This window comes from Urtica dioica, chromosome 11 (genome assembly GCF_054948205.1).
Source record: "Urtica dioica subsp. dioica isolate 48M chromosome 11, U.dioica_male_clone48M_v1_H2, whole genome shotgun sequence".
Taxonomy (NCBI): Eukaryota; Viridiplantae; Streptophyta; class Magnoliopsida; order Rosales; family Urticaceae; genus Urtica; species Urtica dioica.
In genome coordinates, this window is record NC_142766.1 from 18932970 (window position 1) to 18952152 (window position 19183).

Genomic DNA, 19183 nt, shown 5'->3' on the forward strand with positions numbered 1-19183 from the left:
ATATTATTATTCGCTATGATGACATGTCACAAATGGAGGTCTTAAGTCCCTCAAAATCCACGTCGGATACGCAGCACATGGGTCCTATGCTGACGTGTTTAATCTGGGCCGTTTCTTTGTCTGAGTGGACAATATCTAAAGCTTGAAGGTCTGAAGACCTGCAGAATCTTTTGTGATGCTTCAGATCTGGCCAAGGACACGTGGCAGCTTGGCGGGCGAGTTAAAGGTCTTCGCTATTTGCAGTGTAAAAGAAACCCTAAAAAGGATTTTGGGCGGCGTCTATTTGTGGTCCATTAACGTGAATTTCCTAAAATGGTTCAGATAATTTTTTTTTTTTAATAAATCCGGTTAATTCGTTTGTACTATTTTTCCAGGAAATAAACTCTAGAGTACTATTTTCCGGGAAAAAAATACTTGTTGCAAATATATATTTTTGAGCTTCTTTTAAGAATTTACTTCAGTTTGGTGGATTTTTTTTTTATATAAAATGAAATTTTGACTCATTTTTTAAAAGATGGTGGGTTATTTGGTTACTGACTTAATTGAACTGTTTACTTGTATTATTTTCAGAAAAAAAAAAAAAAAAAAAAAAAAAAAAAAACACTACTTGTAATACCTTTTTTTGTTCTTATCAAGAAAACATTTAAAACTATATATTTTTATCAAAGAAACACCATTACCACCAGGAATATGAAAAAAGGGAAATAAATTATTGAATTCCTCTTAATTGAAAAAAATCCTCTCATATATTTTTTTTGTATTGTTTTGAACTTTTGATTAACAAAAATAAGAAAAATACTTTCTAGTATATTTATAAAATGACATATATATATATATATATATATATATATATATATATATATATATATTGCTTGAATCATATAATTTTATATCGTTCATTTGAAATACTTTCTAATATAATCTATATAAAAAAGTACTTTCTAATATATTCCTGTAGTTTTTTTTTTATAACTATCATATTCATGTAGTTATGTATCATAATACACGTCATTATTGTAACATTCTGTTTCGATAAAACAAAACAAAAAAAAAATATTGTAACATTATGTGCACTAAATTTATAAATCGATGGAAAAATATCATATTTAAGTCCAAATGGGGAATAATAAATTGTTTCGTTCATGCAATTGGAAAGAACAAAAGTCTTATCCAAAAATGTTTATGGTGTGACCCTTTTTTTTTTTAAACGTGGGCGGTGTCACAGAGATATAATAAAAGCTCTCACGTATGGCGGAGGAAAATTGTTGTTACAATAAGAAAAAGAACATACACAAAATCACACAAACAAGACAACACATGCCTCTACAAGCTGGAGGGTAAAACCCCTAGCTTGGGAAAACGTTTGCGAGGCTAACACCCTTCCGGTGTGGTCACGAGCAATGCACCCCACACCGAATCCTCCCTGGTCTCGATCTAGCGCAGCATCTACAGTCACCGAGATTGTTCCTTGCGTCGGATGGATCCATCTAGGCTTGGTCGTCCTCTTCTCTTCTCTCCAAACTGTTGTCTTGTTCGCGTCTCTGAACTCTTCGAGGAAACTCTCAGTCCACTGAACAATCTCCGTCTGATTCCAAGCTCTCTTCCCCGATACGACATTGTTCATGTGGTTCCACAATTCCCATATGATAGTGATATAGAATTCAAACTTACTCACCTCGAGATAATCCGCCGCTCGGAGGATGGTGGCAAGAGCCTCGTTTCCCTGTGCATCGGGAGAATCTCACCGAATTTTTTTAAATAGTATTTTTTTTCCTTTTTAAGGAATTCTATCTTATATCCACCATGTATTTTTTTCATTTATTTTATGGCAATTTTATGGCATTGAAAATTTAAGGGCAATCTAGATTTATGGCCATTATGAAACTTGAAATTGCATTTTAGCCACCTTTTAGATAATTTTTGTTAATTAGCCAGCAAACATTATTATCCAACGAAAAAAGACAAAATTAACCTTACAAAAATTCCAACCCATTTACACAAAATTATTATTTGAAATAAAAATAAATAAATCATAATAATAACTACCCATTAGACTAGACAACAAAATCAATTTCCATGCAAATCATAAAAAACGTATAAAAAAATACCTAGAGAAGATAACATATTACCAATAATTTCCAAATATTAATTGTTATTAAAATATATTAACAGTTATTTTTTGTTTTAAGGGAGCACCAAACATATACACAGAGATCGAAGGTACACTTATCACAGATCTCGTCATATTTTTCACCCCCCATAATCACAATCCTAATTAACAAAAAAATTAATATGTTTTAAGTGGTTCTTTTTTTTCAGTTTATTTTGAAATCATAAAATCCAGATCCTATAATTAAGGAATTTAAAGAATAATGATAATTTTTTAATACGAAAATCAATTTTATTAATTAACTAATAAGGGTATATTCGGTACAAAATAAGTGGTTTCACTTGCCACACCATCAATTTGGCTAATTATCAATTATTAACTAAACGTTGGTTAAAATAAAATTAATATGTTTTAAGTGGTTTAGTTGTTAACAATTCTCAAAATTTAATATACCCACATTTTTTTTAGAAACTCAATTTTCAAAATTATATTCGGTTAAGTTAGTTTTATTTATGTGAAAATATAAGAGCATTAGGAATGACAATGTATAGAGTCTTGCAAATCAAACTCCACCTGCGAATTTTTTTTAAAATCATACATTATTTATACCAATTTATTTTTAATGAGTCTGAGTCTGAGTAAATCTCTAAAAAAATACTTTAAATAAAAAATAAACAAATCTAAACAAATACTTAAAATCGAAAATCTAAAAAAATATTTTAATTAATAAATACGTACACTAAAATTTACTTAAAATTCATAAATATAGTGATAATTTCAAATGAGTATGATATGAGTAAGGTCGTGGGTAAAGTATATAATAATATTATACCAATATTCGTATAATTTTTAACGGGTAATACATGCATATAATTTTTAACGGATAATACATGTACCTATTAAATACTCATTTATTCGGGTAAAACTATATCCGGATAGGGTATATATATATATATATATATATATATATATATATATATATATATATATATATATGCATGCGATCTTGCCATAAGCTTATGGAATGTAATTATGTAAGTTTGAGTATTTATCTTCAAGGAGGAGTTGAACAATACCGCTAGTTTCCGTTGAAAAGAAAGTAACCCAAAGTATACGACGTCGTCGTTTGGACGTTGGAAAACGACAAACAGACAGACGAAGCTTGCACAAGCGAACGAGCGAGTGAAAGCGAGAGAAGAGACAACAATGGCGTCTTTGATACGAGCACGTGCTTTCTCTAGAGCTCTCAGGAATGGCGGGCAATCGCTCCCACACGTCGCTCTCAGAGCTTCGCTTTTACCCCGACCTCAAACCCTACCAGTCAGGGCATTCTCCGCCGCCTCGCCGCCGTCGAAGGCCGTCGTCTACGACCAGCAAAGACCTCCGGATTCCGTCACCAGGTCCGATTTCTCATTATCTCTTGGTTTGGACGAGTGATCGATTTTCAGTGTATTGGTTTTTGTGGCTTGAAGAGTGGTGGAATTGGCTCCGGTGGAAGTGAAAGAGAACGACGTCTGTGTCAGAATGATCGCTGCTCCGATCAATCCCTCTGATATCAACCGTATCCAAGGTCCTTAAGCTTTTTTACTTTCGATGCAATCCTCTTCAAATGACAGTGCTTCCTATTTTTATACGTTTCTTTGTAAAATCTTGGCTGAGGCAAATTCTTGCACAACCAACTTCAAGGTCAACATTTTTTTTGTTTCTTTCTGTTTATTCGAAGCATTAGTATCGGACTTAAAGGAGTCGGAAGATCAATTTTTTTATTTACAGTTCCGAGATGTTAGGTTCTAAGAATGAAGGAAATGACAGTGAAGAGTGTGAAATTGATTGGTGACAGGCGTGTATCCTGTGAGGCCAGAAGTACCGGCGGTCGGAGGGTATGAAGGAGTTGGAGAGGTTCACTCGGTAGGCTCTGCGGTAGAGGATCTCTCCCCTGGCGATCTCGTCATCCCTTCTCCCCCGTCTTTCGGTACTCTTTCTTTCTTTTCAGCTCCGTTTTGAACTCGGAAAATGCCAGGGGAAAATGAAAATACGAGGAAAAAAAGGAAAACTGAACGGAAAATAAGAGGGGAATATAAAATGTTATTCTGTATTTGTGAAGTCATGGAAAACGAGAGCGAAATAAGATGGGAAAGCCCTAATTTCCCTCGTATTTACAAGGAAAATAGAAGGGATTCCATTTTCTTGGGTCCCAAACAGACCTTTCTTGTTTGAGCTGAGATAAAGAAAATATACCATTTACACGTCCGGTCCACGAGAGATAACGATGAGTGTGTTTCTATTCTACTCAGGAACTTGGCAGAGTTACATTGTGAAGGATCAGAGTGCATGGCATAAGATCAGAAAGGATTCACCGGTGGAATATGCAGCCACTGCCACTGTCAATCCTTTAACAGCTCTGAGAATGCTTGAAGACTTCGGAGCTTTGAACTCAGGTGTGATTTGAATGTGTGTGTGTGTGTGTCTTTTACACGAACTTATCACGGATTTGCGACTTCGTATTTGAATAGGAGATGCAATTGTGCAAAATGGGGCGACGAGCATTGTAGGGCAATGCGTCATTCAAATTGCACGAGACCGAGGCATCCATAGCATCAATATCATAAGAGACAGGTTCAATTGCAAAATTTTGCATTAGTAATCGCTTTTTTTTTTAACTATTTCTTTATGTTATTTCCTACACAAGCAAATGATCATCGTCTTTTTGGTAACCTCGCTTTCTAGCATATAGAAATTACTTTTTTGAGTTTTCTAGTCTCATTCGGAACTGACTGCTTGACACACAGGCCTGGATCTGATGAAGCCAAAGATAAACTTAGGAAACTTGGCGCCAATGAAGTTTTTACAGAGAGCCAATTGGAAGTGAAAAATGTCAAGGGCCTTCTGGTATCATTTCAATCTATGCAAAACGTTTTTTTTTCGACAATATATAATTTGAACGTTCAAGAATCCTTTATAATCATCTGACACTGGGCAGGATAATATCCCCGAACCTGCATTGGGGTTCAACTGTGTTGGTGGGAACGCTGCGACTTTGGTTCTTAAGTTTTTGAGGTACAATATATGATTCATTTTATTACATGAATTCAAGTTCCTATATTTTTTTTAAGTAAATTTGTCTGAGCACTCTTAAGAATTTCTTTCGCTGCAGACACGGAGGAACTATGGTCACTTATGGTGGTATGTCCAAGAAACCTGTTACTGTACCCACTTCGGCTTTCATATTTAAGGTATTAGTAGCTCTACCTTTTTTTTTTTTTTTTTTTTCTAATATCGTAAATGAGCTCGAAAATACATGTGATTACAGGACATATCTCTGAGGGGATTTTGGTTGCAAAATTGGTTGAGTAGAGACAAGACAAAAAAATGTAGAAAAATGATAGACTATCTCTTGGACCTGACTCGCCATGGGAAGCTGAAATACGAGTATGCAATCAATCTGTGGCAGTTACTTGTTTTTGCTTTCTTCCATTTAGTTTGATTAACTAAAGTTTTATTCTTTTCTTTTCTTTTTTTTCAGAATGGAAATGGTACCTTTTGACAATTTCCAGAATGCACTTGATAAGGCACTTGGGAAACTAGGAAGCCAACCGAAACAAGTAATCAAATTCTGAATCAAAGATCTGGAGAGGAAGAGATGTTTATGTATATAGTCAATTGCAGCAATAGAAACTAGAGATGTTTATGTTTTATTCTCTGTAATTTCACTTTGCTACCCTGAAAGTCTGCACTGTTAGCGCTTGCGAGTCATTACATGAATCGAACATAATAACATTTGATAATAAATAAGCGGACAAAGGAAACATTATTTCCTTGACTAATTCTCTGGCTCAAAGAAACGAAATGAATTTATTCGAATGGGTGAAAATAATTTCCAATCACTGTTAAGTGAAAATATGTTCACCATCACATAGTGAATGGATTTTAGACTCAAGTCGTTACGCACTCCTTTTTAAAAATATACTCAACTGCTTCTTCCACGGTGTCAACGACCTGCACAAGAAGCATTTTATTTATAAAAATTAAAAAAAAAAGAAAAAAAAAGGATAGATATACAATTGCTTTAAGGGAAAACCAGGCAAAAATAACCTTGAATTGCTTACCAAATCAGCGGGAAACTCGGGATGATTTTGTTTTCCTTTGAAAACCCCTGTCCTTGTCAGAATAGAAAACCATGGGTACCCTGCCTGTTATGGAGATGATATTATCCATACACTATGTACATAATTCAGGAGAAAAAACATCTGATATGATGATATCTGTGTTCAAGCGAGACGACGAACCTTCCGGGCTCCACAGATGTCAACCGAGGGATTATCTCCGATCATGTATAGTGTTTTGAAGCATTGATTCCCGGCATTTGTTTGGTCAGAAACATCAACCTTGTTGTCGAGTTGTTTAAGTACATTTTCAGCGTTCTTGAACACCACGGGATTCGGTTTCCCGTACATTGTGTACTCCAATGCACGAGGATGGATTCTAGCATCACAAAGATATCGTAAAATTTAAACCCACCCCAAAAAAAAAATTACTAATTTCTCGAAACTCGATTTTATGAATTATAACAATTAGACAGCCTTTAGAAAGGTCTTGTCTGGGATTTACCTATTGAAGACGGATTCTAAAGCGATTCTGAAAGCTCCCATACCGAAACGCTCAGTAGGAAAAGCACCCTAGCTTTTGTTCAAACCTCATCAGTACATTTAAATCCCTCTTTATCAATAAACCAGTCAATTCTAGCAATCAACGCATAACCAATCCAGAAGGATAAAGAAAGTGACCTGATAAGCAAGATCGTCATGGGCGAAATAGAGCGGAGGTTGATTTCCAACTTGCCGACCGGGAAACCCTCCGGTTCTTAAAATGTCGCATAAAACCTAAAACACAACTAACAAGTTTTACTTGAAATCATAGCACGATCGAGGCCTGAAGATTTTCAATTTTCTTCTCAGTGCAACGAAGGAAGAAAAAAAAATGGTAGCGAAAACAACAAGATGGTTCTGAACAAAAGTCAAACCTGGACGTCTCGACTCCAGTCAACAGAATCGCTCACTATAAACACAGCTTTGACGTTTTGCGAGAGAGCGTGTTCCATGACAGAGACACTTTCGTGAGCAACTTGTTTGGTTATCCATTTCTTATACGGTAACAACGGGTCGATGTTCTCAAAGAACGAAGCGTAGTCGTCAATCGACACCACGTTTCTGTCCAATTTCAATTATTGCTAATAAAATCAGAACAATGTGAGAAAAAATAGTCGACTCTGAAGCAGAAAAAAACCTCACTTGAATCCGTATTCAGTCATCACTTTGTCAGGCTCGCCTTTCCCAACCGCAATAACAAGTTCATTCTCATATCTGTCCCCAAAAAATAAAATAAAAAGTGTGACATTCTTAATCAGCCGATGAACAAGTATGCCAAAAAAAAAATTCGATAATTGTACCTTCCTACGAGATGCTTAAATGGCGAATGGCCTTGAACAACCTACAACACCAGAAGTATATACACACACACACACACACACACACACACACATATATATATATATATATATATATATATATATATATATATCAGTTTCTACAGTGTCGCAAAACCGAGAAGTTGAGCCGGATTGTATGCACCTGAGAAGGTGAAACATCAACACCGAGAAGTTCGCTTAGCTCGAGAGCTCTCTTGGACTCGCGAAAACCGCCTCCTGTAGAAATCATCAAAGTTTACATACATTTAAACACAGTTTATTTTCACTGGGAAAGTGAAGAGTTTGATTGTTTGTTGCTCTGATTTCGTTGTGACTGACCGTTAGTAAGGAATATGTACGGAATCCTTAAAGCACCTGCGCTACACATAGGACGAAAAACATGTGTACTTTGGATTTCGAGGAAAGAGTCACGACGCGTGTTGAGTGAGGAAGGTCGTACCAGAATGATCGTAGAATCGGGCGAGGGCTCGCGGAGAGTCTCCGATGGGTGAGTCGCCGCGCAAAACGACGCCGTCGATGTCGAAGGCGACGCCGAACGAGGAATCGGAGAAGAGGCGAGCCAGAGATCGACGCAGAAACGGTCCTGCATTTTGGGGTTTCTTGCTTAGGAATCGGAGACTCATTGTCCGAAGAAGCAGCGAGAGAGCGAATTTCTCCGGCAAAGTTGGAGGCTTTTTGGGTTCTCAGTTGTAAAAACTAAAAAGTAACTTTCATCTGGATGTCCTTCGACATGTCATTTGGAAAATTATGTACTGATAATTCGTGTCGTTTATGATCTTAATTTTCAATGAGAAATTTCATTGTGATAAACCATGAAAATGGGATTATAAATTTATAAGGTGAATATTTATTTCTGTGTCGTTTTCGTTTTATCGTCGTTTTCTATTTTTGTCGTTTATTTCTACTGTCGTTTATTTGTTTATTTTGTTTTGTCGTCATTTTCCTTTTTGTCGTTTATTGATGCTGTGTCGTTTGCATTTTGTAGTCGTTTTTCTACTTCGTCGTTTACTGTGATGTGTTTGCGTGTTGTTGTCGTTTTTATCTTTTGTCGTTTGCGTTTTGTCTTTCTTTTTCCTTTTTGTCGTTTATTGCTTCTGTGTCGTTTATGTATATATTTTTGTCGTCGTTTTTATTTTTGTCGTTTATTATGTTGTGTCGTTTGCGTTTTGTCGTCGTTTCTTTTTTTTTCGTTTATTGTTGTGACGTTTGCTTGTCGTTTATTTCTGTTGTGTCGTCTGTGTCTTTTTGTCGTTTATTGTTGCTGTGTCGTTTACGTTTTGTCGTCGTTTTCCCTATTTGTCGTTTATTGCTGATGTGTCGTTTGTTATTTTAATTCAAAGCAAAATATTGGGCTTTTCGGGAATCGGACAGTGGACGCGCACTGCAGTTAAGAACCTAACCACTAAGCTAATTCATGAATTTGAGATGCATATAGTTTGGGTAGTTTTATATTACCTAGTTTTAGACAAATACCAATATATAAATTAACATAATTCATATATAAATATAAAACTTTACTCATAAAAACATATATATTTTTTGTTATCGTACTGGATTACGGTATTTAAAAAATCAATATATATAAAAAAAAAATCTTTAGATAGTTACTACCTATATTAGTAAATAATATATCAAACGGTTATTTTTTAATCATATTAGTGCATATATAGAATATGTATTTAATAAAATAAAGATAAACATATATTTTAATAAAGACATACTATTTTCTGTATATATATATATATATATATATATATATATATATATATCATTATAATACAAAAATTATATATTTTATAAGTTTACAAATTAAAAGATATATATATACACATATATTTAACATAATATGCCAATACTTTTTTCCGTGCAATTTTCCATCGGTATGACAATTTTTCATAAAAAACGGCATTTGAAAAATGACAAATCAGTTTTCTTTTTCCATAGTATTTTCGTGCGATTTTTCATCGACATGTGAATTTTCCATAAATCATGAGGCTAGAGATGGTAACAAAAACGACATTTGAAATACGATGGTAAATCTCTACGTTATTTTTTTTTTTTTTATCAAAGTAATGTATTAATGTCCCACATTTAAATATAATTTTACATTTAAAAAAAGATGCTTTAATTTATAAACAAACTTGAAATTAGAGATACATCTTACCGCAAAAATAGTAGGGCATCTACGTCCATATCCCGTAAAAAAAAATAGTTAAAACTATTGAAGAGAAAAATGTGGATAAGTACATGGTTCGATGTTGTTTAATTTATCTGTGGTGCATGAAGCATAATAGGTGTTTAGATATACACAAAAAAATCGGTAAGCAAACTCACAATTTAATCGTGTTTTATCCGAAGAAACAGATGCCAATATGAGAGAGATAGAGCCCCGACATGGAGAGAAGTTTTCTCGTTCAAGCACCGAGCATGTGTGTTGAACGTTCATCTCTCGTCTCTGGCGGGCATGTGGCTCAGGGCGAGCGCATGCGATTAAGATGCGTGCTTGGGTGCTGACCCCTAGCATGTTTCTTGGTTGGTAGGCTCGGCAAATTCCTTTGATTAGTCTCGGATTTTCCTAAATTATCGCATTGCCGTAACACACACAAACGAGCGCCTCTCTCTTGGCCGATGGTGACTAAACCTATACCCATTGTCTTCAACACGTAGTTTCCTAGAAGTCATAATCACTTAATGTTTGTCAATCTATAGAAAATTATAAATATATATTAAACTCGACAATATTTTCTTTTAAAACGGATAAATCTGTTGTTTTTCCCTTTGATGCATAGTAACATAGAAAATCATTATTTCTCAAGTTTTCCATTTGCCAACTTCTCTAATGTAAAAACGGGTGCAACTTCTTTGATATTATTTCTCACTAAAGAAGTATACGTTATTCCAAGACTTCGTGCTTGTTTTGTTACAATGAACCAAAAAATTGTTTCTAATACATCCATAAATTGATTACAGTATATAGCAATGGCTTGAATCCACAAATTTGTGATAAAGAGAACAATCTTCCCTTGAATGCACAACACGATAACCTAAAAATATGGTGCACCTCTATGCAAATATTTGAGCATATAGCAATGGCTTATAGCAGGATTATCCAACAACATGGAACCAAAACCTGCGCTATAAATACATTTCATCTTCAACCCGAGAAAGACCTTACGGTGAATTGCAATACATTCCATGGCTTCAATGCAAAAACACAGAAAAAAAAAAAAAACCAGTCAGGCTTGCAGATACAAACTTGACACACCACCCAAATATTGAAGTTTTTTTCTCTCATTTTTTCTTGTCCAACGCTTTTACATCCTTGGTGTGTACTATTCAACACACTAGTCAATCACTAAAATGTCATAAATATGTACATATAATTTCACTAGAGATAATTTAAGTTTTCTTGTTGTGTTCTCTTTTGGCTACATTTAAACTGAAATTTCTTATTCGAAACGTCAACAAGGTTGTAAGCACAATTTAACTCAACCTCCTTCCATCAATCAACACTAAGCCCTTCTACAAGTAATTTCTTCCATTCTCTACAACTATGAGAAACACTCCTATAACTACACAAAACTGCTCTTCATCTCGTTTTGACTACCACACATGAATCGAGGACAAACATACAAAATATTCTTCTAAAAAAAAATTCTTCGCCTTTATACGATGAAGCAAAATGCCTAGTTCTCTGAAGCCACCAGGAAGTTCAAGGCTGCTCTGGTGTGGCCACACTCATTCTTCTCGAGGTTCACTATTCTATTCTCGATTTAGAACAAGGACAGGCACATCAAGCCACTCTACTACAACAGAAGGTACATTTGGAAACAGCAGGACACAAATCCGTATTACAACTAGGCTCAAGGCTGAGACTACATACTATTGTTCTCAACTAGGGAAAATCTTCATACATGTAAAAACAGGTCTCATTCAATTCCTCTTATTAAAGAACTAGTCAAGCAGTAAAATGATTATAGCCCACGATTCCAGATTAATAAGATTAGGCTTAGGCTTTTATTTGATATATTATAAGCCCAACTTCAACACCCAAGTCAAATGTTATGGCCAACGCCAGCCTCGTCGATATCTTTTCCAATGGCAACATTTGGTAAGAGAAATACTAGTATTTACAGGAACATTGAAACGACCTTGTGATTACAGGAACACCAAATCATTCACCCTTGTTTTATAAACAAATGAATTCGGTTTCAAACACGCCTATATGCATGAGGACGATGCTCATCTATTTCACTTAAATGAAGTATTGGCAAGTGGCAACTAAACTACTCATACATAATTATTTTCTATCATTGTTAACCCAGTAGCATTTTCTTACTACATGCATCTGCACAATGAACTATTGCGTGCTTTAATGCATCAAACTCACAATCACAAGGACATATTTGATTATATACTATGATTTTCATACAACCGTATAAATGATTGATATGCAGAAATAGGGTAAAAGTTTCTCGAAATAAAACACTAAATCGTGAAAATCTTGTTTCTTGTTGAACTTGCTATAAATTCAGATGCCTCTATACTGTGTCCAAGAATTTGATACCAAACATGCACTCTAAGATGTTGGTATGAAATGCATAAAGCTTGGTGCTTTACTTGATCATTTTTAAAGAAAGAAAGAAAAAACCAAGTAGCCCTTTAATGTGCAAGCACGAGAGACAGCTGTTGACTAGGAGTCGAAATATGAATCACAAAAATTACAAGAAGATTCCGACTAAACTAGGTCAGCTCAACGACTATATTTTCCCCTTCAATTTTGTCATGAAGTCTTGGGGGCACAATTTAGTAATATTCAGATTTCGCATATGCTATAAAACTCCTCTTTGAGCAACAACCAGAGATATACAATATTATATACCACGTTACCAACCTTGAAAAACTGAGGACTGCAAGGAGAAACGTAGGACAAATTTCGATCTTGCGTGTCTAAGAAATGATCGCATCACCGAGTCCATTTCCAAAAGAAGAACACAATGACAACCGTGAGAATCATGCCAGCATACTTGATCCATTTATCACTTCGGTTACGCCTCTCAATCAACTTCAACACGGAGTTGGAAAGTCCCACTGTGTTAAGCACATCCAACGCTTTCCGTTGTGCTCTCTAAACAAAATATTGACCGAATTAAAAGAATTAATCAAGTTGCAGATTGACGGATCTACAACAAGAAAGGTACACGAGGTACCGAAACTAGCTATTCACTTTCTGTTTATTTTCTTTTCAGCAGTCCTTTCTAAATAATGAAACAAATATAGAATATCTCATAATATTTTAGAACAGGCAGAAAGGGGAAGCTTTACAGGTTAGACATTACAATTTGTGTTTTGACCTAAAATAGACTCAGAAAAGCAATAGCCAAGCAAATGAATATGGATGTAACTAAATGACAATTATTGTCCAAGATTATATCCACCAGCGAAAAAAAGAAAAAAAAAAATAGACCCACTACCATCGACTTGAACACCACAAAAGCTGAGGGGTTTCTTTTTCATTCGGTTTTAGCTGATCTGTTCATATATACTGTTTTTCTGATTGAGAATTTCATATGATTTTAAAAATAACAGGACCAGAATCATGTAATACAGAACAGTGCAAATAGCATCTAAAACCACAAAACCCTGGTTATGTCTATCAGCAATATGATCATTCACCAAATATGTTGAGCATATTAGATAAAAAAAAAAAATGTTAAGAGCATAAAGGCAAAAGCAGAAAGGTATAATTGGTTCATTTTTAAGATCGCACACATCATATAGGTCTGAAACTGTGAAACTCTTTAAATCTTGATTGCGTTGGTTCTAAATGCTTAGCTTTCGTTTCTCCGTGATTCAAATTTGGTCGTAGTTAAACCCATATCATGCAAATTTTGTGAGTTTAACTTAAGGTTCAAATTCCGCCCTCGTGTAATCTTATCTGTGTCATTTTAGTCCAAGATTGGAATATTCCCATTTTAAGAGAAGTTAAAGAGGACTACTATAACTCTTACTCGCATGGACGTTCAATCACTCTACAGCTAAACCGAGTTCATTGCAATTCCACTATCCTGGTTTATGATCAATCTCAAATAGATCCTATGAAATCAAGAAGAGAGAGAAGAAATACCTTGAGACGTTCTCTTTGCTCGGAGTACTTATGAAGGATGGCTTCTCCTGTGGAGGTGGCTTCCTCGAGCATCCGCGACGAGTTTCGGACGGACTGCGTGGCCTGAGCTTCCTCGTCGAAAATCCTCAGCACGTGAGACGATTCGCCATTCTGATCCGCGCAAACCAAACGCGAATTCGTCAATTGATCCCAAAGCAAATTTAAAAAAGGAAAAAAGTTCAGTAAATCAAAGCAAACGGCAACACAAACACGCGAGGCGTACCGATCTTCCGAACAGATCGGCTCTCTCCTGAGCTTCGATGATCCGGCGCTGAGCGCGGAGAGAGAGAGTGTCGAGACTCCGGCTGAGGGAGTCGGCCTCCTCGGCGAGGTGCTCGACCTTCCTCCGCCAGAGATCACGCTGGGACTTGGCGGCGACGGAGCGAGAGAGGCGGTCCATGTCGGAGCAGAGTGAGTGGAGGAGAGAGATATCGTTCTTGAGAGAGAAAGAGAGCTCCGGCGAGTCCAGGGAGGCGGAGGAGAACTCGAGCCTCTCGAGGCGTTCGAGTCCGTCTCTGGCCCGTAGAAGAACCTTCTTCGCGCTCCCGTACATCTCCGACAGAGTCCCTCCGCCGCCCATTTCCACCGCCATTCCGATGATCTTTCTTCTACCCCTTTGAGTAATGGATCTCTGATGTCTGATCTCTCTCTCTCTCTCTCTCTCTCTCTCGGTTTCGGTACAAATTCACCGTTTGAAGCCACTTTGGTAATGGTTCAGTTAAAAAAAAAAAAAAAAAGTGCCACATCGGCAGTCCAATCCCGTTCTGCCACGTGATCATGAGCAGCGAGTGAGTGTCGATAATTTTTGTGTCCACGCAAGGGAAGAAAGTAGAGAGTAATATATCAAAGAAGAATTGCATCTTATCTACCGCAATTTGATAACTTTTTTTTTTCCAATTTTTTATCAAAAGTTTAATTTGATAAAAAAAATACTATTAAATAATTTATACAAATATAATTTTACCATTAACAATAGATATTAATAATTGATGTCAATTATTGACATAGATGTCAACAATAGATTTCGATTGTTGATATCTACATCAACAAACAAAGAACCAAAACTCACATTTGTGAACAATAGATGTTAATTATTGACATCTATATCAATAATAGATGTCAATTGTTGACATCATGTTGAGGGTAAAATTGTATTTTTTTACAAGTGATTTATTAGTATTTTTGACCAAATTAAACTTTTGGAGGGAAATTGGAAAAAACTTATCAGATTGTGGTAGTTGAGGCAATTTCTCTATACCAAATAGATTGAGAAATATAAATTGAGAACTTACCTCAACTACCATCATTTGATAAGTTTTTTCTAATTTTTCACCAGAAGTTTAATTTTGCCAAAAAAATACTACTAAGCCACTTGTACAAATACAATGTTACTCTCAACAATAGATGTCGATTGTTGACATCTATGCCAACAAACAGAGAACTCAAAACTCACATATGTCAACAATAGATGTCAATTATTGACATAGATATGTCAATTGTTAACATCATATTGAAGGTAAAATTGTATTTGTACAAGTGGTTTACAACTATTTTTAGCCAAATTAAGCTTTTGTTGAGAAATTGAAAAAAACTTATCAAATGATGGTAATTAAGACAATTTCTCATAGAAATTTGACTTCATATGTGTCAGAAATCCGTGATTAAGATTAGGCAGGCTTGTTAATAAGTTGTTAATTTATTCTTTTGTCATGTTTATTTTATAGAAATATCCCTCCAAACTTATATGGGTCAATTAGGTTAGTAGCCCAATAATCCATCCACTTTTTTAAAAATAGTCAAAACTCTGCTTTATTAAAAATAAATAGCTCACCAAGATCACACTAGATTAATTTACTCTTTTATATAAAATAAAATTTTGGCTGAATCTTAAAAAGTGTTAGTGGAATGACTAATTGCAACAAACTCTTCAACTTATATACCCTCATTTTTCGTTCTCTCACTTCTCTCTCTTTTCTCACGCTCTCTCGTTCTCCTTTAAAAGGTAGAATTTGTGGCTTGATGTCGAAGACAAGGAGAAGCTCACTTCATATAGATCTAAAGTTTAAAAAATCTGAAAATTTTCATGTTTAAGAAAATACAATTATTTCCAATGACATTCGAGGAGTTTTTATGATATTTCTAATGCATCGAATCACAACTAAACTCATAGAAGTTTCTCTTTCTAAAAAGTTTTTCTCTTTATAACTCTTTTTTACCGCCGCCCCTTGAAACTCGGACGTCGAATTAATGACTCCGACCCGGGGGGAAGGCGTGGAACGCTATCCTGTCGCGAGTTCGTCTGTTCTCCGAAGTTTTCTCTTCTTCTGACTTCGCTCAAACCGGAAGCTCGGCTCTTTCTTCTCCTCTACCAAGTCAAGGTAGCTGGCGTTCTCCGGCGTCCCCGTCGCGTCTCTTCTCTTTTGACGACGAGCCACATGGAGTGTTTTTCTTCTTACGGGCTCTGTTACTGCACGTCGCTCCCGGGCTCTGATCTACGTCCATTGACCGTAGCTGTGCCTTGGTCCCAGACCGGGCTTCGACTCGGACAGTGCTTTATTTTTTCATACATGGCGCTTTATCCGGATATGCTTTTCTCTTCGGATCCTTGGCTCGGACAAATGGTATACGCTTGATGGCCTTGTCACGGTCTCGTGTGGTTGCGTCGGTGATGGGGATTTTTCTTCGCCGACATGGGTTATGGCCGAAAACTGAATGATTTAGGCGAGGAAATTTTATTGTGTTGAGTTGTTTCAGTCTTAGATTCAAGTTTATGGTTTTTTTGCCGATGTTGTTTGTTTGCTTTAGTTTTTTCTCTAGTTTTGATTGGGCTAGTGCTCAGTCATATTTGTATTTACAGCTCAGTGAGAGCTGTTTCGTGGGTTTTGTGCTCAGTCCAATTTGATGTTTTCTCACACATTGCCAAAGATATTTGCTTCAAATTTCAAAATGCTTTCTTCAAAAGACATTCAATTGAAATATTGTTCACCACTAGAGTAAAAAAAAAAAAATGGGCGATGTTACATACAATTGGCACACTATTAATGGACCATTTCCATTTAAATTAATAAATTAAATGAATTTTTTGAGCAAAAATCAGAAAACAATCAATCTGTTTAAATGAGTGTTTAAATATTAAATGGCAATTTGATCATTCTTTAATTCTACTATATAGATGAATTAAACTCGTTAAAAATGTCCACCATTTAAAATACATTAGTTGTTATGTACTAAATTTTAGTTAAATTATTTGTAACTAGTCAAGTTTGCTATTTTTATTGAGAGTAGTCTAAGTTTCATTTTATTAAGCAAATAACTCATATTTTTTACTCATACCATAATGTCCTCGCTTCCTTCACGAATCAGTTAATTAATTAACGTACATGAGTGAGTTAGGTTGATTAATTAACTGATTCGTGAAGGATTTGAAATTCACAAAAAATTTACAAAAATAAGAACTTAAGTCAATTGATATTCAAAGCATTCAATTAATTAAACTAATTCCTAATTCAATCATTTAGTAAATTAACTTTTCTCACAAAAAAAAATTCAAAATCTAAGCTAATATACAACCAATAAGTTAATTAATTAACCTAACTCAACAGTCAGTTAATTAAATTAACTGATTCGCGAATTTACAGTGAATCAACAAAATCGGCGATCCTCTTCTTCTTCTCCACCACCAGCGAACCCGAGCCACAATTTAAAACAGAAAACCGTAGAAAACCTCTAATCATCGTCGGACACTCTGTCGGAGGCTCGATCGCTGTGTGAAACGCGAGGTGGTGGAGGCGGAAAATCTACCGGCATCGTCGTTTGAGTCGGTGGAGACGGCGAGTCGACTGTCACCGTCGTTTGTGCGGCGGCGGAGGCGGAGGCGAAGGAATCTTCTGAGTCGCGTTCGACGTGGCCGGCGCCTCCGGCGGAGACGTGTTGTTCGTCGGCGGAGAGATAGTCGGAGAAGTAACGACATCGTGAGAGAGATAGAGAGAGAGAGAGAGAGTGAAGTTAGGTTGGGTGAGTGGAATTTCAAGGGTAATTTAGGTAGTGTACAAAATATGGACTATTCCCTTAATTAAATGAAATTTTGACTATTCTCTTAATATTAGTAGGTTGATTGGGCTAGTTAGCAAAATAGCTCATTAGTTGTTATGTACTAAATTTGATCAAATATATACTGTGATTATATATTTGCTAACATTAATAAAAATAAATATACTCTAATTACGTGAACTTCAAATCAAATTATTGTTACAGTTATAATTTATAATTAATTTTTTTTATTTTATTGAATAAAATGCTATAAATTATCATAATAGTAAGATAAATTATCAATAATATAAAATAATAATGAATTGTTTTATATGATATTATATCATCATTGAGTATATTAAAAAATGAATAGAACATTGTAAATATTTATATATAAATCACATATAATAAGCTAGATCAAATTATTGAACTTCATGTTAGCCAACGTTTGACGATTTTTTTACAAAATAAATAATATTATTAAAATATATTTAGTGTTTTTTTAATAATATAATAAAATAAGATATATATAAATCAAATGACTTTGTATACTTTTAATTATAATAAATATAATTTATTTTAAATTAATAATATGGTAGTATAGCTAAATAACTAAAATACTTTGTACTCGACTTTTTTGAAAGATTTGGAAAAATACCTATTAAACAAAATTAACTACATAAAATGTACAAATATACTTTCACACATTTTCTTATGTAAACAAAAAAAAAATATAATAAATGTCATTATTGCAAAATTTGCGTTTTTTATTTGACATTGAACCTAATTTATTTAAGTTGATTTATACAATCTTGTTTAGTTTTGTTTATTGCTTTTACTTTCCACTTAAAACGTGTATGGATGACAAAATCAAAATGAATAATTGATTATGAAATATACGTGTATAAATTTGGGTTAAATAAAAACAATTAAATAAGTTGAGTATTTCGCAATTATAAATTTTAAGCGGCATATTACAAGTAATTTTTCTCAATAACATGAGTTTCAATTTTTACATTACTCACATCATATACTGTTTAAATGGTGATAACCGAACACTAATTTATCACTTTTCTATTTTAAATTATTTTTTTATGTAACTTCCCGAACTACATTTCAAATGGCTAGTTTGAATGTCCAGTTTATAATGGCATGGCCAGTTCAAATAGTGTGCCAAACATACCCATAATCTTTTGAAAAATTAGTCGATCTAAGCCACATCAAACGTTGCAATTGTAATCTAGCCAACGTTTCGTTTAATTTTCGAATCTAGCCAAATTTGATGACGTGTCATATTTATGTAAGATGATATTTACTATATTAGCCTTGGTTTGGTTTCAAAAATACTAGCCCACGTTTTGAAACTTGGGTTTGTAGCCGAATTTGTTATATT

At 34.8% G+C, this 19183-nt stretch overlaps 3 protein-coding genes across 6 annotated transcripts; 1 reads left to right on the forward strand and 2 right to left on the reverse strand.

The window, feature by feature from the left end:
• The first annotated feature begins 3231 nt into the window (after window positions 1-3231).
• LOC149382010 (Polyketide synthase, enoylreductase family protein) lies at window positions 3232-5733 on the forward strand. Its single transcript, XM_089600798.1, has 10 exons — window positions 3232-3510; window positions 3583-3680; window positions 3951-4082; window positions 4405-4548; window positions 4624-4726; window positions 4900-4999; window positions 5091-5167; window positions 5265-5343; window positions 5421-5539; window positions 5634-5733. The coding sequence occupies exons 1-10, from the start codon at window positions 3317-3319 to the stop codon at window positions 5725-5727; spliced, it is 1140 nt and encodes a 379-aa protein (XP_089456924.1). The 5' UTR covers window positions 3232-3316; the 3' UTR covers window positions 5728-5733.
• Window positions 5727-8292, reverse strand: LOC149382011 (hydrolase family protein / HAD-superfamily protein). 2 transcript variants are annotated; one of them, XM_089600799.1, is made up of 11 exons: window positions 8035-8292; window positions 7914-7949; window positions 7738-7811; window positions 7557-7597; window positions 7399-7470; window positions 7131-7317; window positions 6895-6990; window positions 6719-6786; window positions 6397-6592; window positions 6217-6300; window positions 5727-6106 (listed from the first exon to the last, which is right to left on the reverse strand). In XM_089600799.1, the coding sequence occupies exons 1-11, from the start codon at window positions 8216-8218 to the stop codon at window positions 6044-6046; spliced, it is 1101 nt and encodes a 366-aa protein (XP_089456925.1). In that variant the 5' UTR covers window positions 8219-8292; the 3' UTR covers window positions 5727-6043. The 2 variants fall into 2 exon arrangements, with proteins under 2 accessions (XP_089456925.1, XP_089456926.1); XM_089600800.1 differs by having other exon boundaries at window positions 5734-6106; window positions 7914-7954; window positions 8035-8290.
• A 1749-nt stretch (window positions 8293-10041) lies between these two features.
• Window positions 10042-14423, reverse strand: LOC149382012 (membrin-11-like). 3 transcript variants are annotated; one of them, XR_016293953.1, is made up of 4 exons: window positions 13985-14423; window positions 13723-13872; window positions 12490-12723; window positions 10042-10266 (listed from the first exon to the last, which is right to left on the reverse strand). XR_016293953.1 is itself a non-coding variant. In XM_089602048.1 (3 exons), the coding sequence occupies exons 1-3, from the start codon at window positions 14351-14353 to the stop codon at window positions 12562-12564; spliced, it is 681 nt and encodes a 226-aa protein (XP_089458174.1). In that variant the 5' UTR covers window positions 14354-14423; the 3' UTR covers window positions 12065-12561. The 3 variants fall into 3 exon arrangements, 1 of the variants encoding a protein (XP_089458174.1); XR_016293952.1 differs by lacking the exon at window positions 10042-10266 and adding an exon at window positions 10384-10794; XM_089602048.1 differs by lacking the exon at window positions 10042-10266 and having other exon boundaries at window positions 12065-12723.
• Window positions 14424-19183: the final 4760 nt, after the last annotated feature.